Source organism: Artemia sp. Qi Xiang Cuo, chromosome 1 (genome assembly GCF_049724085.1).
Source record: "Artemia sp. Qi Xiang Cuo chromosome 1, ASM4972408v1, whole genome shotgun sequence".
Lineage (NCBI taxonomy): Eukaryota > Metazoa > Arthropoda > Branchiopoda > Anostraca > Artemiidae > Artemia > Artemia sp. Qi Xiang Cuo.
The window spans coordinates 33,969,387-33,993,233 of record NC_142794.1 but is presented as its reverse complement, the minus strand read 5'-3'; the positions used below and the strand labels follow the sequence as shown (position 1 = coordinate 33,993,233).

At 34.8% G+C, this 23,847-nt stretch overlaps 1 protein-coding gene across 1 annotated transcript in view; it reads left to right on the top strand.

The window, feature by feature from the left end:
• Nucleotides 1-23,847, top strand: part of LOC148956224 (DNA-dependent protein kinase catalytic subunit-like) — a 495,889-nt gene that overhangs the window by 400,707 nt on the left and 71,335 nt on the right. Inside the window, exons 40-43 of the mRNA XM_089099625.1 lie at nucleotides 1,107-1,260; nucleotides 3,289-3,379; nucleotides 17,530-17,631; nucleotides 22,612-22,818. Of these exons, the coding sequence (XP_088955751.1) occupies nucleotides 1,107-1,260; nucleotides 3,289-3,379; nucleotides 17,530-17,631; nucleotides 22,612-22,818 (554 nt within the window). The remainder of the gene's footprint in view (nucleotides 1-1,106; nucleotides 1,261-3,288; nucleotides 3,380-17,529; nucleotides 17,632-22,611; nucleotides 22,819-23,847) is intronic.

Genomic DNA, 23,847 nt, shown 5'->3' with positions numbered 1-23,847 from the left:
ATTGACGGCAAATTACTGTTAAATTATCTGTGGGGTTTTAACTTCAAACTAAATGTAAAGGAATATAAAATTTCCTATTGAATTTTAAATGAAAATATAAGGTTTTTATAAAGAGCCTAGATGGTTCAAAACTTATTAGGACTTTTGTTCATGCTTGATTGACTTACGAATTTGGTTGGCAAAAAATTATATTAATTAACTAACGAATTTGATTGACGACAAATTTCTGTTAAAATATATATTATGGGTTTTAAATTTCAAAATTACACGTAAAGGAATATAACGTTTCTTATTAAGGGTTAAATGAAAATCAAAGGTTAAATGAAACTACAAGGCTTTCAGTTTACCTTTTAGTGTTTTTTTTCTCTTGTGAGGAGACAAACAGAATTTCAATAGTTCGTGAATGAGAATTATTCTGCAAAACAGTACACTCATAAGTTAACTTACCATTGAAATAAATATAAATCATACCTCCCTAATCTCTTCTGAAACCCAACTTGCCTCAACTACCTCGCCGTTCTGAAATGGTAATTACTCGAAGAAACGAAATTCCTGAGCAACTTGCACAGTCTTTCAATCAAATTGAGGGAACTTGCTTGGATTATGAATTTTCTTGGATCATAAAACCAGCAAAAACACCTAAAAAAAATACCCTTTGTAAAAAGAAGGCAAGATTTTCCATCCTGGTTGCGTACTTTAAGTCCTTTTTTTTAATTTGGCATTTAGTAACCCCCAATATTTAGAGAACATATATTTATACAGCGTGGAAGTGTTAAAAAAACTGTTGGTGAAGTTGCAGAAATAAATGGATGATGTGTGTTAACCACTGTGAAAAAGAATGATTGATTGATTGACTAAAATTCAACTAAAAAATACACTGACTGCTGGCCAAATATGGAGACTTTAATTAGGTTTTTTTAAAGGGCTTAGATGGTTCAAAACCTATTAGGACATCAAAAGAGCCAAAAAAAAGCCATTCGTGCCGCTTCTTTATTAGTGTCTCCAATTACGCCCTACGACTGGGTTGTAAAAGACAGCAGTCCCTAGTTTGTGATTCTGTGATTTAGTGATTTTTTTTACTTTGTGACTAAATTTTTTTTTTGTAGCATCAATAGCTGCTGGAACTGAGATGCTTGGGTCATTAGTTATTGAAAAATATTTATCGAAAATGCCGAAATCATCTACAGAGCCAGCAAGGAAAAAGTCTCGCCTTCATCTTATTGAAGAAGAACAAGATATACTTTGGATAAGAATGGCTAAGTATGTTTAATATTTCTTGCACTAATTATGTTAGTATTATTGTCTGTATAACAGTTATATTTATTTTATTTTGTATACATTTAAATTTCCTATAGTTTTTTAGCCATTATCATGGCTTCAATTCGTTTTGTTTTGTTTTTTTGTTGTTTTTTTATGTAGATTTTTGTATGGCCTTTGAGTTTTTGTCAATGTAGTTAATTTGGCTTGCTTGTTATTAAGATCTAATGTAAGGTCAGGGGCGGATCCAGGATTTTTTTCAGGGGGGGGGAAGCAAAATAGATTGATCCGATAAAAAAAATTGGGGGGGGGGAAATAGGTTGATACAATAAACTTGCGTTAAGAGCAAGTTTAATTAACGCAAACTTGAGTTAACTAAGTAAATTAAACTACTTTAGACTACTCTGGGGGGAAGGGGGTGCGCCCCCTCGCTCCCCCTGGATCCGCCACTGTGTAAAGTTCCATTCAAACTAGAGTTTGAATGACTGAGTAAATTGGGAGAAACATCAGAGTGTTTCGGTTCGCCTATGTACTGTAGCGCAGTTCAACTCTCTGTTCCTCTTGCTATGTTTTATTGATCCTTGTACTTAGAAAAGAATACTATTTAGGGTGGTATCTTAAGATATCTTTAAAGCCATGACTTACGTTATTTGTTGTCTTTTTTCTTCAGAACTTACCTCTTTAATTTGCAAATTTACCTTGTACAAGCTTCGTATATGTAACTTGCGATTTGATCAGGAATCACCCCCCCCCCCCCCGCACCCCCGCTTTTTCTTTTCACTCTCCTCTCTTTATCTTTTCTTTCTCTCTTTCTATTCTGTTCTACTTTATTTAAGACGAATAGTTCTTCGTTAAGGTTAAACAATTTTTGTAAGGTAATTTTTCTTCTTGACCCCTTCTATTGATTTATCAATTAATTTAATGTGATATTTATACTAAATTTTGAGGTAAATTTTTGCTGAATTGATTTTTTCTGAGTTATCTTCATTGTTCTTTGGTAATGTTAGATGTACAGAAACAGCTACCATACTCTCGACCTGGCACAGACGCAGGATTTTATCTAAATGGAGCTCATTAGGAGGGGGTACAGGCCAATCAAATTTGGATTATGGAAAATGAAAATATTGTAGAAAAAATGCAGAAATCTTCAAGGCCACGGCTTTAACTATAGAAATATCAAGGCTTCAAGGCCTCAGACTTGAACCTATCCTTCCTCACCGTATCTCCCTGATTAAGTTTTAACAAGCAAAATGCTTTTATTTTTATTTTTTGCTAGTAAACCAGCTATATAAGAGAGCAAGCAATCATTGCAGTAATTCTATTTTTGTACATAAAAAAAGCTATTCTATAGTAAAAATCAGGAAGCTTCTTTTTTTTATTATTGTTTTGTTATTGTTTGATATGGAACCGTTCACTTTTCGTTCGCTTTATGAGAAAAAAAAATGCCAAAAATACAGATCTTTATTGGGGTCAATATATTTAATGAAAATAAGCTTTATGACACACGCTTAACTTTTGAGTGCCTTTTTCAATATTAGCTTTCAAGCCCAAGTGTTGTATCAGAAGCGGTGGCCGGAGTTTACCCTCATCCCCCCGGAAAATACCCCCCGCGGAAAATACCCCCTCCCGTAAAATACCACCCCCCCCCCCTGGAAAATACTCACCATGAAAAATAAGGCTTTCCAAATTTGATAATTTAATTTTAGTTTTTTTTTTAGTTGTGGGAAGAAATTTTGGTACTTGTGTATTATGCGCCACTCACTCAAGTTTAAGCTGTGTCTAAAACTCGAGAAAATTTGGGTTATACATTTGTACACAAGGGGGGGGGGTAAAGTATTTGGAGTCTGAAGTTAAAAAGCAATTGTTAAATGTTCAATCAATGCCGAAAACAAAAAGATGCCTAAATATTCCTTGAAAGCTTCATATGCTATTATCCCGGCTTAATCTTAGACAGTTTCTTTTTTTTTTTGGCGGACTTTCGGCTAACCTGAAATTTCTTACAACAATTTATCGGCTCTTTTTTTTTCCAAGATTAAGTCGTCACTTGGGAGATGTCGACACATCAGATGCAATTCTATTAGAGAAATTAGACTTTGGCGAGGGTGCCAAAGAGGGACTTAAGGTAAGCTGAATTATGACTGTTGTATTCGACATCACTTTTGTTATTCCACAGTAACAAATTGTTAAAGTTTGCTATAGCTAAGATTTAATAATTAACTGTTTATAGTTGTATATATATTTAATAATATACATTTACTGTATGTAATAATATTTAAAAAGTTATATATGCTCTATTGTTGTTTTTTATCAGTTTAGTTGTTTCATAAATGCTAAAATGCTTTTTATACTTTTGTTTTCCACCTATTTCCAATCGCTTGTATTCAGGGACTCATGCGGAGGGGGAGGGGCATAATGGCCCCTCTCCCAAGAAATCTAAAAAAAAATTTTAGTTTCTGGACACTTCTTATTCAAATTTTCAAATAAAATTCGTTTTTTTATTATCCCTTCCCGCGAAGAAAATGGCTCAGTATCTGTTTAGATCATAAAACTATTAAGCTTTGGGTCTTATGGCTAAGTCATGCTAAACGATATTATGAATAATTCTGACATGTGTAATAATAAATTTTGGGAAACGCTTAATCCAACTAATTGTTAAATTGTGCGTTGATCTTTAATGAATTAAGTACGAAGAATAACAATAATATATATATTTTTGATGGATCCCATATTATAGAATAATTTAGAGCAGATAATGATGAAATCAGGTGAGTCAGTCAGAAGTGGCAATTGCCCTCTTGATTGTTTGTCCCCCTCCTATATTTTCAAAAATTCCTTTTTTGGTATTGTGATTGAAAAATACTTTCTTTTATACTATCGTTGGATAAAACGTAAAACAAAAAAATGCCCCCCCCCCCATAGTTTGCAAGACACCTTCTTAAAAAAATACATTTTTTGTAATTATATGACAGCGCACCGTGGTGCAGTCGTTTCCGATAAAATCACGCAGTCCATACAAGATAAATAATTAATATAGAGATTTGTCTTCATTATTGATTATGTAACTTAATTCACTTATGAAAGTTATGTTCAGTGATGTTTAATTGCACAGCAGCTATTATAAAGGAATGGCGGTGGGTCATTGTTTAGACAGGAAGGGGGGAGGGCAGATGCCTAAAAGAGTGTATTTCATTAAATAAATTGTCTTGTTTTTCATAAGCCTTCAGATAAATATGGAAAGGGGTGTTTGTGTGTGTGTGTGGGGGGGAATGAATTAATCTCTCATCTCTCTTCATATAGACTAAGCCTGAATAAGGGCCTGCGAGATAATAGCTCCTTTCTTATTGCGGAGACACGGTTATTGTACGGTTTTGACATTTATTTTTTGACATATTTTTTGACATTATTTTTGACATATATTGTACGGTTTTGACATTTATTTTAAATCCTCATCTAACTAAATTGAATCGCTTGATATTTCATAAAATTATACAGGGTGATGTATAAGTGCGCATAAGCTATTAAGGAGGAAGACAGCTAGGTCAATATGTTGACGGGGGAGGTGCCAGATATATCAAAGAGCCCCTTTTAAGGTCCAAATTTCCTAACTCCAATTAAGTCTTGTGTTTGAGTAGTTTTCCTTAAAGAAAAGCGCAAATTTTATGATCTGTACTACTGCTGCTACTAAATAACTCACTGCAGCACCAAACCGCATGAGGCCAAGATGCTATACAGGCTCCCCCCCCCTATTCCATTCTATTCACAGCCTTCCTCTTTACAACCTCCCCGGATGTTCCCATTTCCCCTAAATCTTTCCCTACGATGTTCTCCCATCCAAACCGAGGACGATCTGCTTTTTGTTCAGTCATAGATGGTTTGCCAAAAAGGATAATCTTTGACAATCTGTCATCTTTCATTCGCAGACCGTACCCTGGGCATCTCAACCTTTCTCTCATTATAGTACTAGAAAGCGGGATTGAACCACACTTTTCGTACAGTCTACTGTTTGAGATACGATCAGTCAGTCAGGTACTGAAAACAATCCGTAAGCAATTTCTCTAGAAATATCTAGCAAATCTTCCTCCGTTTTCCTTACTGTCTGTGCTTCAGAACCATACTTGACCACTGTCATCACTGTAGCTTCCAATGTTCTAATCCTGGTTATCAGAATTTTCTTCATATTATCCAAACATTTCTCAACTGTGAAAAAACACCCTGAGCCTTCGCTATTCTATTTTTAACATCTTCATTGTACCCACTGGCTTTACTAATAATGCTACCTAGGTAAGTGGAGTTGTCCACTTGATTGATCTTTTTGTTACTCAACGTTACCTTTTCATCGTTACTTATTTCTAGACTTACCGACTTAGTCTTCTTGACATTAATTTTCAAATCTATTCTTGAACCCTCAAGTTGAAAAACCTCAAGATATTACAGATATATATATCTGTAAACATTTTGTGTTGTAAGGAATAAGACAAGTTTTCAGCTATGTCCATCTTTTTCTCCAAGTCGCAGAGAAATACGAATAAATCATTAGGCTCACAGAAATTGCAAAACGTTCAGCTACCTGTATTACCAGTAATCTGTTTAGTTTTCAGTAAAGTACAAATGATACAGCTTGTGTTAACTATGACTTCCAGAATTAAAGTAGTTTTTTTTTCGTTTTATTTTGCTCCCTTATTTGTAACAATTCCCTTCATTTCAAATTCAACTTCTTATATCACGTAAATTAAAATTATTTTCGTTTTCAAATATCGCTACTAACTTGTTGTTTTAAAAGTGTTTTATTTACTGTTGTTGTTTCTTTTTTTCCTTTTTTTTGTCCTTTTTGTCTTTATTTTTTGTCTTGTATAGCACTAAAGCTTAGGGTGAAGCAATGAACATTTGTTCAAATTATTCATGGGTTTTTCAGATTTTTAGATTTTTTTCAATTGAATTATAAATCAAATAGTCCGTGGTAACAGACAGTAAATAAGGAGCAAATCGTGCCAATAGTAACCGAAACTCTAAAAATGCTTTCGATAACAATTCATCAAGAGTCAGATTTTGATGGTTATTTTACATTTTCAAAATTCATTAAATTTAAAACTACACACCAATTGTTACAGGTTTCGGCAAATTTCCCTAGTTTTTCAAAAATCAGGGGAAAATCCAGAAAGGGGTGAGCAATCTTGATTAAAATTACAATAATTCAGTATATTTTAGAACCCTGTTGTAGAGGCTTCATGTCTTCATGCAAAAATTTTGTATTTTTCCGAGAAGAATGATCACGGCAGTGTGTATATTTGTTTTTTTTTTTTTTTTTTTTTTTTTATTCTCCAGGAGTGATTACATTGAACCAATGGTTCTAGAATATCGGAAGAAGGGTCATTAGAAAGGAAATAGACAATTCCTTTAGTGCTGTTTTAAGTATCAAAAAAGATTGTGCCGCAGTTAAGTAGCGTTTTCTGAAATTTTTGGGGTCAAAATGACAATTTTTGCTAAAAGTGTGCCAAAAGCCCATCGAGTAACAATAAACGGCAAGCCTAGAAATTTGTTTTAAAACTGTGTTTCACTTCTAAGTCAATCTAAGGTTTAACCTCAAACAAATTGCAACAGTTATTTTGGTGATGTTCGAACCGAAAAACATAATGACATTTAAAAAATCAGCCAAAATCAGACGATATTGGCCGTTTATTGTCTTTTCTTCTAAAATAATGACTTTTTAAAAACAACTTAATTTGCACGTATAGAAAATCGATAATAGTGAAATCTGGTACGTAGATCACGAATATGCACTTTATTTTTGTTTTGAACACTTGTTCAGTTCTCTACCCTCCCGCTCATAAATCAAGAGAAAGAAATTGGACTGCTAATGCTGAAAAGAAGCCGTGTCCATGTCAATTTAGCCCCACCTCCCCATTCCCCACCCAAAACGTGACCGCCCCAAATTCTTAGAATCCAATAAGCAACTTCTCACAACTAGCTAAATCATATGTTTTAATTCGAACAAAAAACCACAGATAATTTGAAATTGCAAGATATTTGTCATATTTATTTAGTTAATCACATGTCTTCTTCATCTTTGATTCGAACTTGAGGATTAGAGAACCTAGTTCCTTTTCGAGATTTGTGAGCAATGTTGTATTCGATTTCATTTCGATGAGAGCTACACCCGTCACTATCACAGGATCCTTTACAGCCACACTTCATGACAGTGAGAATTTTCTTTGATGCCGCTGGAAGATCTTTGAGGATAAAGTACACCATGCCATTGTGGCGTCTCCATCCCCAGTTCTCAGAATAAAGGGCAGGGCTCTGAAGCCCAATCCCACCATGTACTTGAAGATAGGTTCGCAAGCAAAGAGATTTCGCTGCTACTGAAGTAGGAGATAGATCTCGAGGATGGACGAGAGTTTTAGAAGTTGCTACTATCTGCTGAAAGACCTGGTGTCGGTAACTGTCAGGATTGTCAGTAGGATTTTCCACCCATAGAAAGTGCAGCCCCTTCCGCTGCTTTAGTCTCTTCTTTCGAAGCATCAATTCAAGAAAACCTTGAAGCATTTTCCCTAAACTGTCCGTTGTCTCTCAGCCGTTTAAGCGCAATCCTTTGCCAAGTCCTTGTAGACGGGAAGTTGTGTTGCAGCCAGGAGTTGCGTGAGCAAAAGGAAGCAATTTGCAGATATCAGTTCAAATTTTATTAACAATGGCTTCGATGTCCCAGGTTGCACCTGAAGTTACTGCCTTGGACTCACTGGGCAGGTAGATCTTATGGTGCTCAGGGATACAATGATAAAGTAACAACACCGACAAGTCGGTATCATCATCGATTACTACAGTGCCGTGATAACTATAATTAGATAAGATAAGATACTTATTTTAAAAAAATCGCTATCACAAGCCCACAAAGGGCCGAATTCGGACTTTGGAGTCGACAATATAAATGGTTACACTAAAAATGCTAAGAACAACAACAAAATAGAGAAAACCATAATGAACAATCATTTAAAAGTCAATAATTAAAACTGTAAAAAGTCAATTAAAAAGATAAAAACTGGTCAAACTAAAGTTAGAGCTAGACATAAATACATTAAAAACTGGTCAAACTAAACTTAGAGCGAGACATAAATGCATTTAAATTAAAAGGGATACTAAGAAAATGTCAATAATTCAACTACAATAAATCAATAAAAGAGTTAAAAACAATAGAAACTGATAAAAAAAAAGCAAGGGGGGGCAAGCAAATGAGTGCAAGAACCTGGGCAGTACCATCAACTAATAAACAAAAAAGCGGGGGGGGGAGAAACTATTGAGATATTTTATTTATTTTTTTTTTAATGAAGGGGATAAAAGTTCTTTCGTATCTGGAAGTAACGCAGCGAATGGGGGACAAAGCAGGGATGGGCTCAGAAACAGTTCGAGGCAGCCGTAATCTGGATGGGGAGTGACGCTTGAGGAAAATACTTGCCGTCCGAGGGTTCGTTATGGCATTTTTTGAAAAACGGAGGAACAACGAAACCCTCCTTTGCTCCAGGGTTTTCAGACTAGCTTTTTTTAGGAGCACAGAGTACGGCACCTTGCCTTCTTTGAAAATTATTCGCAAGGCCCTTTTTTGAATTGATTTGATTTTTTTCCAATTCTTCGCGAGAGATACCAGGGTGCCAAACTGGACAAGCATATTCTAGATGCGGGCGGACAAAAGACGTGTAAATTCTTAAGGAGTGGGTAGGGGGGACTCTGAATTTATTTAGGAGATTAAGGAGGCCGATAGACACATTAGCTCTACGGATGATGTCTTTAACGTGGATATCCCACTTTAAATTTGAAGAAAGTGTGACGCCAAGTAGTTTAAATGAGGACACAGAAATTTCAGGAGGGATAGAATTAAGAAAACAGGGCGAGGATTTGAGGAAACAAATCGGCATTATCATGGACTTAGAGGGGTTTACTGTCATGTCTAAGTCTAAGGCCTCGTCTCTAATTTCATTAAGGATGCTCTAAGGATCGCTTGTAAGGTGTCTAAAGCCATTAGTAACCGTTGTTATGTCGTCACCAACCTTCCATTATCCATAAAAGTCTTGTGTAATATTGCTAATCATTACTGACAAAAGAAGGGTATTACGAAAATCCCTTGTGGCCTGACAGTGTTAATAGGTAGAGGATTAGAATAACGATGTTGGTCTTTGACAACTTGCGATCTATTTGTTAATAAGGAGGCAGCTAATTTCACCAGTAAGGGATCAATATTGAACTCGTTGACAAGTTTATCAATTAAAATACTCGACACAAGGTCGTAAGTCTTCGAACACTCATCCGCTGTAAGCGCAATAAGCAAGTCAGCATCAACTTTAGCTTGGAGGGTTCTCAGAACTTTGCCTCGTAAATAATCAGAAAGTACATTAACGAAATGTACTTTTTGGCGGTCAGTCTCAATCCTGGGCTAAACAGTACTCTCCGTCCAGTGACACGGTTTCTCTTAAGATGAGTCATATTTTTTGTCGAAGCAGCGATGTCGTAGCTATCAAAGACAATAAATGACGTCTGGATATTTGGCCGAAATGTTTTTCCACTATCGGTCTAATTTTTCTGAGTATGTTTCATTCTTCGTCCATAGAATCCTGTAAAGCAAAGCGTGCCCGTCTAAGACCTAGGTGCAAGACAGACTAAGATTTTCCTCAATAGTATCAATTTCTGAAAATCGTTTGATAGCTTTGCTAGCTCTGGTTTATTGTCTTTCGGAACGTGCCACAATCATCCATGGGCAACACAGGATAGGAGCAAAGTTCATATTCAAATGAAGATTTCTCCTCCATTTTCAGTCTTTTGGATACAGTTAGAAGACACTGAAACAGCAATGAAGGGTCTAAACGGGGGATTTTTTCCCCAGTTTTTGCTTTGCCATTATAAGGACTGCCGTTTGAACGAATGCTCCTTCAGAAATTTCCCTACCATTCCGTCTAGAATCGTCTTCCCGACTTTCACTTCTTTGTTGGCGTTCATTTTTTCTGCAGCAGTCATGCCAGTAACAAGACTTCGAAGTGATAGTGGATAATCCTCGAAAAGAAACAACTGCTCGACAAAAGTTAATAACTATTTGTGTGTCTTTGCAGTCCCTCTACTGCTTTGAAATACCAGACTATTTGTGTTGGTCGCTTATGTGATGAGAAACATCCCTCAATTCTTGTATCAGAAGATTAACGTGAGCACAGGCTGAACGTCTCATTTCCCCGTGAAGTCTCTGTACCTCCGTCATTCCTCTACCTCTAGTCGATCCGGTTGCCGCTTTCAGACTTCTCATCAGTTCTTGTTCTATAACCAATTCCATGGATAAACCGTCAAAATCTGTTCGATCTACTCACAACGTGCAAGCCTTTTTCGAAAGACTGGAAAAGTGTTGGATTTATATTTTCAAGTCTGTTCATCTGCTGTAGGTACAGCCTTGCATACTTCTCGTAGTTGTTGTGGCCAGTTGCTGCGAAGTAAGGTAGCATGTCGGAAACTGTTTGCAAATGAAGTTTATAATGGCCTGTACGTTCAGCTTTAAAGAAATTTCGAAAAATGGCATCCATATCCATTAACTGCATCCACACTTTTCCTATTTCAGTCTCGTGGCTTTTCTCTGATTTAAGAGCTGACAGAGAAGACTTGAATTTCATATGACTTGAAAACTGGGAGATATGTTCAAGAGAAGCTCGTCCATATATGCTTTCTCAATATTACTTTCTCATATATGCCATTGATTTCGCTAGGCCCAACCGTATTCAATGCATTTTCGGTATTCAATTCAAGTTCCGTATCTGAATCGTCGTCTACAAGTTTCTTTATCAGAATCGAGTGAAGTGCTGCATCTTCAGTGGTATGGGCCCACAGTGCTCATGAAATAGACTTACCGCTTAGAAGATAAGGAACTGTATCGGAAGCATATATCAATTCAAATATTTTTTCGGTCCAGATCCATCCATCAAAAATCCAATGGCACCGACAAAACTCGTGAGGGTATGGAATCCTCCTAGTTTAACCACTAATTTTGCAACGCTACTTCCAGGTCCTTCTGCAGCAGCAATTGTCTTCATGAACTTCCATCACGGACTTCCATCGCATGGACTTCCGGCTGGTCAAAGGCTATGATAAAAGTCTAAGTTGCCAGAAAAAAAATTCACCTACCTAAAGCAGTCTTTACAGTTTAACTTTCGAAAGGACCAATCAACAAAACTAGGTATTCTTCCTTGGTACATGAAGATTAGATGGCGCTCATACCAATTTTGTAGAATGTTTCATCAAATGGTGTCTCAGTAATCGAGAGTGTTCGGTTCAACCTATGCCCGGTTCAATCTCGACCTCCCCTATGTAAAACCGGGTTTCACTTGGATTAGAAGCTGATCGCTTTAGAATATTAATTTAAAAAAAATAAAATTTCGGAAAAAAAAGTTTTTCAAAGAAAAGTAAAGGCCATTTTAAACTTAAGGTCAGCAGATGCAAATACCTTTTAAAATTGAAACTAAACACGACCAGAAATTACTATTAAATAATAAATGAAACCCAAAACGAAGAGAAATTAAATAAACAATCATAGCAAAAACATACAACAAGTAATAATATAAATGAATAGATAGATCTTAAAGCGATTAATGCTTAGATTGAATATGAATATCAAGATTAAAACGAAAAAAATATTTTCCTATTGAAGTATAAATGAAAAGTTAAAACGAACAGAAATTAAATAAACAATCAATGCAAACAAACATACAGTAGATATTAATGTAAATTAATAAATAAATCTTAAAACGAGTGAAATTTAAACTGAATATGCAAATCAAGCTTGAAACGAACAAAAATCACAACAAACAAGAGTTTGGGTATGACCTCACTGTACAAGTCTAAGAACTACTGCGTCATTGACGCTTTACTGAAAACCAATTTTATGACAAATATTTTCTTTTGTACTTAATATTGAAAATAAACATTAAAATTATAATGAAAGTTCGAATTGGTGAGCTTTGAACGATTATTACCATTATGCATAAAATATTCAGTTTAATTTATTATCACTTTTTAGAGTTGTAAATTAGGAAAATAGTTTTCCCAAAAAAAATATTTCCGATACTGCCTCCTTTCGTAAGGGAAAATAAAAGCCAAAATCCTTATGCGTCATTCGTGGTTATCTGAAAACGGATTATATTACAGATATTTTCTTTTGTACTTAAAATTGAAAATAAACATTAAAACTATATTAACATTTTGAACTGATGAGCATTCATCAATTAATATCATTATACATAAAACATTCAATATCATGTATTAGCTCTTTTTAAAGTGGTTCAAGACGAATATAGTTTCACTACAAACGAGTGTTTTGGTATTATCTCCTTTCCTAACTGTAAATAAAAACCAAAAGCCTTTCTGCGTCATTGGCACTTAACTGAAAACGAATTATTACAAATATTTTCTTTTCCAGTTCTTACAGTATTGAAAATAAAAATACAATTACAGTGAAATAAATTCTTGAACTGATGGATCTTTCAACAATTAATATCATTATACGTCAAATATTCAATTTGATGTTGTTTATACTTTCCAATACTGTTCAAGACGCATATAGTTTTCGGTAAAGCGCCAATGACGCAGTAGGTTTTAGACTTTTATAGTGAGAGAAGAAGGTCATACCCAAACTCTTGTTTGTGGTGATTTTTGTTCGTTTCAAGCTTGATTTGCATATTCAATTTAAGTTTCACTCGTTTTAAGATTTATTTATTAATTTAAATTGATGTCTATTGTATGTTTGTTTGCATTGATTGTTTATTTAATTTCTGTTCGTTTTAAGTTTCATATATGCTTCAATAGGAAAAAATTTTTTTTTGTTTTAAGCTTGAATTTCATGTTCAAGACACGCATTACTCGCTTTAGGATCTACTTGTTCATTTATGTTATTACTTATTTAAGGTTTTTGCTATGACTGCTTATTTAATTTCTGGTTGTTTTCGGTTTCATGTATTATTCTGCTACAATTTCATGTCCTTTTGTGTTTGAAATTAAACAGTTATTTGTATATACTGAGCTTAAGTTTAAAACGGCCTTTACTTTTCTTTTAAAAACATATTTTTCAGAAAGTTTTTTTAATTAATTTTTGTTCGTTTCAAGTTTTTAAAAATTCTGTATTTCAAAATCAAACTTTAAAAAAAAAATAATCAAATATTCATCAATGTAACAAAACTGATATCAAAGAAACAATATCAAAGTGAAAAAATGGGTTTTTGTCAACCTCGGAGTTTTTATTATCTGATGTTTGAACTATTTTTATCAAAATTGCTATCTCAAAATTTTTATCGGATATGTTTGGGGAAAAAGAGCGCGTGGGACTAGATTAAGTTTTGGTCTCTTTTGACTCTTTAAAAGTGAACTAGAAATTTCTATTTTCAATCAAATGAGCCCTCTCTGAAGTTTATACGAGTATCACTTCTATAAGATCCATATATATACCCGGAGTATAACTTACAACGCCTATCCATGGGCCTTGGGGGGTTGTGTTGACCCTGGAGTTCTAATATCTGATGGTTGAACTATCTTTAACAAAATAGTCACCTGAAATTTTTATCGGATGGGTTTATCCATCCGATACGCCCAAAGGCGTGGAGGGCGGGAGGGGCTACTTGCCCTCTGATCTTTTTTCTCTCTAAGAAAATAAACTATAACATTTAATTCCCATTCAAATGAACCCTCTCTGACTTTTATGCGAGCATACCTTCCATAAGAACCATATATGCCCCCAGAGCAATACTTACAACACCTGCCCCGGCCCTGGGGAGGGTGGGGGGGGGGGGGGTTGACACAGGAGTTTTTCTTATCTGATACTTACATCTGATACTTAAAACGCCTGCCTCGGACCCTGAGGGGTTGCGTCCACACAGGAGTTTTTCTTATCTGACCTTAGAACTATATTTAACGAAATGGCCATGCCTAAAGGAGTTTTTGATATGAGATCTTTGAACTATTTTTAACAAAATGGCTTCCTCAAATTTTTATCACATGCCCGGGCCCTGGTGGGTTGTGTCGACACCGGAATTTTGTTACGTGATCTTTGAACTTTTTTTTTTAACAAAATAGCTATCTTAAAATTTATATTGGATACATTTGGGGGGAGGGGGCTGGTTAACCGCCAATATCTTTTTACGCTTAAAAAGTGAACTAGAACTTTCAATTTCCAATCAAATGAGCCCTCTCTGAAGTTTATACGAGCATTCCTTCCATAAGAACCATATATGCCCCCAAGACGCAACTTATAACCCTTGCCCCTGAAGACAGTGGGGGGAAGGTCCTGCTCAAACATATGGCAATGGCTATCTCAAAATTTTCATTGGATGTGTTTGGGGGAATGATGGGCGTGAGGGGGGCTAGTTGTCCTCCAATCACTTTTGACTATTAAAAAGGACACTAGCCTTTTGAATTTCCGATCGAATGAGCCTTTTTTGAAGTTTCTACGACAACGCCTTCTATAAAAACCTTATGTGAACCCAGGGCATAACTTAAAACCCTTGCCCTCAGCGTTGTGGGGGAGTGTCCTCCTCAAAAACATATTTGCTATCTGAAAATCAACTACGCTGAACAAAATGGCTATCTGAAAATTTTGATTGGATGTGTTTGGGGGAATGATGGGTGTCGGGGGGGGGCTATTTACCCTCCAGTCACTTTTGACTATTAAAAAGGGCACTAGCACTCTCAATTTCCAATTGAATGAGCCCATTCTGAAGTTTCTACGACAACGCTATCTATAAAAACCTTATATGTCCCCAGGGTATAACTTACAACCTTTGCTCTGGGGCCTCTGGAAGGTTTGTCATCCTCAAATACATAATTTACAGAACTTTCAACTACGTTGAACAAAATGGCTATCTCAAAACTTTGATTGAATGGGTTTGTGGAAATGGTGGGCGTTAGAGAGGGGTTAGTTGCTCTCCATTCACCTTCGACTATTAAGAAGGGCACTAACCCTTTCAATTTCCAATCAAATGAGCCATTTTTGAAGTTTCTACGACAAAACTTTCTACAAAAACCTTATATGCCCCAGGGCATAACTTACAACCCTTGCCCTGAGGGCTGTGGCGGGAGCGTCCGCCTCAAAAACATAATTTCCATCTGGAAATCAACTACGTTGAACAAAATGGCTATCTCAAATTTTAATTGGATGTGTTAGGGGAAATGGTGGGCGTGGAAGGGGTGTTAGTTGCCTTCCAATCACTTCCGACTATTAAAAAAGGCACTAGCCATTCCAATTTCTAATAGAATGAGCCCTTTTCGAAGTTTCTACGACAATTTCTTTGATACGAAGTGCCCTAGTTTAAAGGGGAAAAATATAATAATACATTGTGCCAACATCGTTCTTTATTTAGGCAGTGCTATTGGGCTGCCTATGATAAAAGTTAACTAGAAGCCAAAATTGATCAGTGAGTGTACTGCTTACAGATTCTTTCAAACTCGAATGTCGGTAAAATGGGTCAGATTGTTCTTCGACTCAGGGATGGTCAAAACACAGAACTGACTTATGTACCATAAACTATGTACCAGAATTTTCTACCAGCGACTTTTTAAAAGTGCAAGTTATTTTTTAATTTGTTATTTTAGAAGAAAGGACAGAAAAACTTTAATTTTGCCTCGACCGATTTCTTATATGTTGTAGAGAATTTTTTCAGGTTCGAATAATACCAAAATCAAAACAGTTGCATTTTATTCGAGGTAACCCCTAAAGCTAATTTAGATTGGCTGTACTATTAAAAAGGAGATCAAGTGGAACTTTGTGTAGGTTTGCCTTTTTACTTCTGAACTGTCCATCTTTCAATGGGCAATCAGATAAAACAGAAGAATTTTTTTTTTTTTTTGTTCCCTTTGTTGGGTTTTTTGTTGGGTTGATTGTTCCCTTTTATTGCAGAAAAAACTTTGTATTTGTAACAATAAAGACTAACTTCATCTGCTTACTGTTACAGAATGGCCGACAGCGGGGGGGGGGGGGAGGAGGTCTTGAGCAGTGCCAGGGAATTTTCTGGGGGAGTGCTGCCAGGAGTAGTACTTTCACTAGCATTTAAATGGGAATGTTTCTCATTTTTAATTTATCTGCATTTGTAATCTCTTTTGGCTATGGGAGACATCCCTATAGAAAATATTCGTTCAAGGAAGTCGTCTTGGAAACCCCAAAAATGATGACTCAATTGATACTTCAGACCCCCCTTCAGATAAATGTTTGCAGGGTCGCACTTTTCCAAGTATGTTTTTCATCCTCGTAGCATTATTATACGTATGTCAAACTTGAGTGTAAAAACGAGGGTAGGAGGAGGAATTAGCAGCCTCCCTCACATTTGAGAGAACCTTAGATCAGATAGAACGTGGTAACAAACTGTCAGTTAAAATCGATCCTTGTCAATGGAAACCGAAACTCTAAATAAAAACGTGTTTTGATTATAATTGAAAACTTAAAAATTTTTATAATTTTATAAATGGAATCAAAGTCCCCCCTCCCCCCAAAAAAAATGTGATCTGAACGGAAATCATGACATGAAATTCTATTTCGAAAAGCTAATAAAATTATTAAGCTCTTTTTCTCGAGGTAATGTTGCGCAAAATTAAACTCTTATTTAAATAGTCAAGTTTGAGGGGGCGTCAGCCCTCTACACATTTAGGGTAATCGGGTTTGAAATTAAAGACGAATCAAAATTAAATTAAAAAAGACATGTTTTTTTAATGAAAGTAGAAAGTGATGTTAAAGCTCAAAATCAACAGGAATCAAACTGTCAATGAACAGTGAAGAACGACTTCTCAAGCACAAGTGAAGTTGGAATGGTATGAATTTTTTTTTTTTTTATAATGCGTCAAGAATGAAGGAGCGTGTTAATATGCATTCGCTTTAAACGATAAAATGTTTCTTCAAATGTTTTAAAAGGCAATCGGTTAATAAGCATTTGCAGTTTCTAGTTAACTACATTAAATTTTTGAACTCATAAATGCTTTCAGCATAGCACTATTAGCGTAAAAACCAGGGGGTTAAGGAGGGGGCAGCCCCCCTTCATATACGAAATAATTTTTATTTGTTGTTGCAAGGTTATTCTTTAATTTCTTTTTCTTTTTTTTACTTACTTCGCCTTTATAAATCTGTTAATGTATCACTTCAAGTAAATTCCATAGAGGTACAGAATATTTTAAAGCACTACTCAACAGGATAAATACAAATAAAATAGAAAACTGTGCTTTCTGATTACGTTTTCCTAGTCTAACTTTCTTTTCTTTCTTTCATTCTTATATTTCTTTTAGGCTTTTAATACTAGTGATTTCAAAAAAGCGGCAGATCTATTTGCAGCAGTTTCAAGACAGGATCACGAAGGAGAAAACTATTGGATAGAATACTATCATGAAGTAAGTTTGACATTGTTTTCATTTTCTATCTGCTACTACTACTGACAACTCACTGCAACAACAAGCAGCCTGAGAACGACACAGCAGCTCTTTTTCCAAACCCAATCTATTCAAAGTTTCACTCTTTACTCTCTTCAAATTTGTATAGGCAAATCGCTTTTAGTATTAATTCTGGGCAAAAATTTGAACTTTTTTTTTTTTTTTTTTTTTTTTTTTTTTTTTTTTTTTTTTTTTAGCTGCTCAATTATGATTTTATTATTTCTTTGTTTTGATTATATTCTTTTTTACAATAACATTCTGTGACTTTGTCACTATTAATGTTGTGTTTCTTCTTTTCATTCGTAAACAATCTCAAAATTCTTAGAAATATAACTTGGTGAAGCCGATCGCTTCACGCCTAAGCATATATTGAAGAGCATTTAGGAAGTTTTAAGATAATGAAGGACAATGTTTTATTTGCCCAAAAGATTTTAAAAATATTTTATAAAATAAAACATATAAAAAATTTGTCGAAGACAAATGTCGAAGACTATTGAAAATCCTACCATTGTATTTTTACAAGAGGATCTGATACAAGCCATCAGACTCCTCTAGTCTTCAGGTTTTTGAATTATGAGCAAGCATTTAGATCTATCGATAATATTGCTGCAGTTAAGGTTGAATCAGGAGTGAAGCAGGGTTGTTTTCTATCCCCATTTACATGGATCATTTTGATGGACTTTTTCCTGAGAAACTTTTTCCTAAAAAATACCCTTGTATTCTGACAAGAGGGTCTGATACAAATCATCCGACCCCTCTAGTCCTCAGTTTTATGGATTATGAGCAAGCATTTGGTTATGCCGATAGAAGAGCTTTAGTGAGGGTTCTATCCTTATGGTGTGTATTGGATAAATATATTCAAATGATTAGTCCTATGGAAGGGAACAATATTGCTGCGGAAAATTTGTCGAAAACAACTAAAGTAGACTATTGAAAATCCTACCCTTGTATTTTACAAGAGCGTCTGATACGAGTCGTCAGACCCCTCTAGTCATCAGTTTTATGGATTATGAGGAAGCATTTGGTTCTGCCGATAATATTGCTGCGGATAAGGTAGGAAATTAGGTTAGTAGCTGGCTTCGTGCTGAATCAGGAGTGAAGCAGGGTTGCGTTCTATCCCCATTTATATGAATCATTTTGATGGACTTTTTCCTAAGAAACAAGGCAAAGGCTATGGGGTTTTATGAAGGGTTTTGTGAACAATGGGGTTTTGTGAAGGGGAGAGGATGCGTCGACCAAATTTTCACTCGTAAGATTAATTTATTGAGAAATACCTGAGGTATCAAACCCCTTTAGTCCTCAGGTTTATATATTAGGAAGCAAGCATTTGATTCAGTTGATAGAAGAGCTTTGGCTATGGTTCTATCCTTGCATGGTATACCAGATAAATACATTTAAGTGATTAATGTTATGTACCAGAATAACATTGCTGTGATTAAGGTAGGAAATGAGGATAGTAATTGGATTCGTACTAAGTCAGGATTTAAGCATGGTTGCGTCCTATCCCAATTTATATGGATCATTTTTATGGACTGTATCCTAAGGAATACTGCAAAGGTAATGAGAAAACACGGAATGAAATGAGGAAATAATACTTTCCTCGACTTAGATTATGCTAACGATAGTGGTAGAAGTTGTCATAGTTTTGTTCCTTTTTACACTTCAGCCTTCCAATTAAACGAAATTTCCTTAAAAAAAAGAAAAAAAAAGTTAATCAAAAAAAGGAAACAACACAAGTTTTTTTTCAAACAAAGATTACCATAATTTCCCTTCAACCAAGTAATGTCAATCTTTAATTACTTTTTCTACACTGTTCTGTTCGGAGTTTCGATCGCTGGAAGTTTGATACTAACAGAATAATTGTTACTTAATATAAACAATATCATTGAGATTAATATGAACAATAATTAGTATGAATTTAAATATTAATTAAATTATTTTTATGTGAACAAATAATTTTTTACCGAAATTAACTTATACAGGAGAAAACTATTAACATTAATTTAATTTCTGTATACAGATAGAATATATAAAATCAAAAGTTGTTAGTAATAAAACATTAAAAGAAAAGATATTAGAACAATTGCTAAACGATTTATTCTTGGTTATAAGTTCTAATACCGGTGCCAAATGAGTGTGATTTTTATTTTTGAATATCATTCAAAATTCTTTGGACATTAGTTAGAAGTAGCAAAGCTATTCTTTTTTTTTTTTTTTTTTTTACCTTTCATCGTTTTTCCCAAAGGGGACCATTAAGAGGGGTGATGTGCCAGGTCGGATATCAAGCCAAAGATACGAGCACCTTAGAATTACTTGTAAATTTTCTTTTAAGATAAATTCCTTAGTTAGCAACAGATGTTAGTTTCCTTTTCTAATGATTTCGTTAACATTTTTTGGACCACTTTTTAGGGGGTTAAAGGAGGCAAGTTTGTGACCTGACCACTTTAAAGAATTATAAGAGAGCCAATTCAATTTCACAATTGAAAAAAAAAATGAACGAAAAACAACCAACGCCTTTTTGCGTTAAACAGCAAAATCGCTATGTTGATTACAAATACCTAAATATAAAATATTATCTGTTCTAATGTTCCTCATCTCTTTTTCAAGTGGTGTTAGTCAACACCGTCCGTTGGGATCAAGAGTCAGTTAGGAGATCCAGGCTTTGATTAGCCGTTTACAGCTAATGAAATAGCTATTGGTGCGGACGGATAAGAAGGCGTTGTCTCTTAATGAAGCGAGATATTTGAGAATTGATTAGTCTTTGAATAGTTGTATGTCTGGAAGTGTCCTTGAATAAGTAGCATGGGCGCCCATAAGCTGAATTCCAGGGGAGGGCAAACTTCGTCTAATTGCTACTTTTAATGCTATATAATAAAAATCTCAGAACAAAAATATAAAAATAAGGCAGCATCATTCAACTTCCACATACACTTCCGTTGTATGTCTGGAAGTGTCATCATTCATATATCGAAGAATTTTGTAAGTACAAGGGGCGAAAATTGACAGCAAGATTTATCAAAGACTAAGAAGAGTAAAAAAAGATTAAAGAAAACTGCTTTTATGCACTAAAAGAAAAAAAAATTGTTTGACTTAAAAATTTCCAAAAAAATCGATTGACTTTTTCGGATACTCAAAACAATTTCAATCGATTTACCATATTAGATGATGGAGAGACTAGACAATGCTGATATAAGCCATTTATTGTTACAGATGTTTTATGGCTTCAAGGTCCAAGTTGTTTACGACATTTAAGTTTTTTCGTATGCATTCAGAAAATAAAATAATAAATTTCAATAAAGCTAATATTAAAATAGAGAAAATTTCAGTCACTTCAGGGGCTTCATAGAGGGGAATTTTATGTAAAACTACAATTTATTGTTCTCTTTAAAGCATGGAAAAAGTGAAAGTCGAAAGGTATTACATTCAGTGTTTATACAGTTATACTATTTGTATAATTGTATCAAGTTTTCTATACTTAATTGATCTATTCAATTGATCTATGATCTATCTATAGACTTTGCCTTCCAATAAAGATGGGTTAGCGTTGGTGGCAGCAAAATATCAGCAATTAAAAAAAAAAAAACTAAAAATGAAAGTGTAGGTCAAGAATGATATAAAAATTCGTCTGTTAATAGATATCAAGGAATGTATGATCACCCTTAGATTTCAAATTATCTTGGAGTATTCTACTATATCGAGTTAGGAGGAAACACGAAACTTCTTTACTTTTTAATTTGTTTGGAAACTGAGATATTGTTAAGTATTCCTTACTTTGAGATTGGAAAAATTATTTTTATTGCAGAAAATATTGTGTGTACTAATGAAAACTTACCTAAAAACTTTTCCCATGCAGAGCAATGGTCTGCATATTGCACGATCTCCTGATTTTCTGCCTTTGGCTGGGAGTCCTATATATGGTGGGAATAACAGTTGATATAAACTTGAGCGACTGGGGATCCAAAATATACGGGTAAATAAAATACTGGAGGCTTGGTGGTTTTGTATTAATGGCTCTATTACTTTTATTGTTTCGTTTAAGAAGCTGTTCCTGTGTCGGTAAGGGCTGGGGTTTGAGGCCTGGTGTTGCTGATTATTTTATTTAGAACAGGGGTCAGTAGTGTGACTCTGTAAGCTCAACCAGAGTCGACCCAGCTCCAAGTCGGTACCTGAAGAAACCTGGGGGGAAAAACGGGAAGCGTCGGATGATTTGCCCCCAGCCACGCATTGTACTCTTGACCGAAGGCAGAAAATGTGGATACCGGTACCTGCGCTATAGACCCCATTGGTCTGCATGCAAAAATGTTTGTTTGTTATGTGTTTTTAAGAAGCTATACCATTAGATTTAAGATCGTATCTAAAAATATTTTATTTATTTATCCATAATAATTAATGTTAATTATTTAACTTTACATTTTGTTAATTTAAACTTAACATTTAATCACTTAAACATTTAATTTAAACACTTGTTAATTAAACAGATAATAAACACATTTAAATTTAATTATTTATCTAAGTCTTTATTTATTGATGAATACATGAATATAACTGATGAATACATGTTAACATGAATATAATTTCAGGGAATCCATAAAATGTGGTTAACGGTATCCTTGTTTTCGGGTAAGGACAGTGATATTTTTCATATTTTGAATAAAAAGCTACCTTAAGCTACAGACCGAATCTAAATTCTTCTGGTTCACTTAAAACTTCTATCCCATCTTTAAATAGCTGAGTTAATAGAGCTTTCCAAGAGTTACAATTTTTATTGGAATGGAATGTTTCTATTTAAAAAGATGAATAATAATGCCGAAGAGAATGTTAACGTTAAATGAAACTTCTGCAAAGAAACTAACTTCACAGAAAGAAATAGCCCATTTAATTTTTTTTCCGTCTTTACGATTGTAAGTACTGGTAATTTAATATGTATTTATTCTGTTTAAGGCTCTCAAGTTTATGGGAGACTGGGATCAGCTAGAACAATCTCTCCCTAATAAGACCGATATCACTATTTGGAAACACCCCTCTACGCTGCAGGAAATTTTCGACTGCAACACTCGTCTCGTGTTAACTCGTCGTGGCTTTTCTGCTGAATTCACTGATTTTGTCAATGAAGTTGTTAAAAATCGGAGCAAAGCTGAAATGTTGAAGGTTAGTTTTTGCGATTTTTGACTACTCGTTTTACCTTCCACTGGCAATTATGTGAATAAAAAGAAAACACAAATAAATAGAATGTAGTTATGATGGCAATTTGGTATGGCCACAGTGATTATGGTTATGTGGCTGAATGGTGGTTGTGTGGCAACTTGGAGGGTAGCAGAGAAGTCTACTCCTTTCTTGGTTTGGAAGGAGCCCCAGCAAGGCCTTTGAAAGGGGTTATGTTAACGAGAAATGGACTACTCAGGCAAGGCCTTTGAAAAAGGTTATGTAGGGGTTAGGTTTATTTGAAATGCACTACTCAGGTACTACTCAATGGACTACTCATGGACTAACCAGGTTGATTATACTCAGGTTATTAACGAGAAATGGACTAATCAAGTTTATTCCATTGGCTTGTCATCTCATAAAATAACGTTGCAGTCATGAAAAGTAATCATGCCACCGTGCTCTACTCTCCATAGAGCTTCCTTCTATAAAATATTCAGGGGCAGTTAGCCCGCTATAGAATTTCCGAGATTGGTTCCTTAGAATATATTGCCTTTCCATTTACAGTTGAAACAAAATTGTATTTGAAAAGAGTAACATTTCTTAATAAGACAGTGGAAACAAAATATGAAACCTTTTTATACAAAAATAATACTAAAAGTTATCAGCTTTATTTCTGAAAGCATTTATCGACGGGAAAAAACTAGCTTAAACAAAGTATGTGAAAAAAAAGCGAAGAAAGGCCCACGAACGCTATACGAAAACAAGTATGATTTCGTTTTTTTTTAAGCTGGAATTTTTCCATTGATAAGGCTTCTAGAAGTATAGCCTGTATATGTGAGTTAGTACCAACAAGGAGCGACGTGGTTCAATAGTAATCGAAACTCTGAAAAAAAGGAATTTTGACACCAATAGATGTATCAAAAAAATCGGCTTATTATAATGATTCTAAATATATAAGATTCATTGAGTTTGATGTTACCCATCGAAAGCTACGAGCCTCAGAATATTAGCCCTATTTTCGAAAAAGGGCGA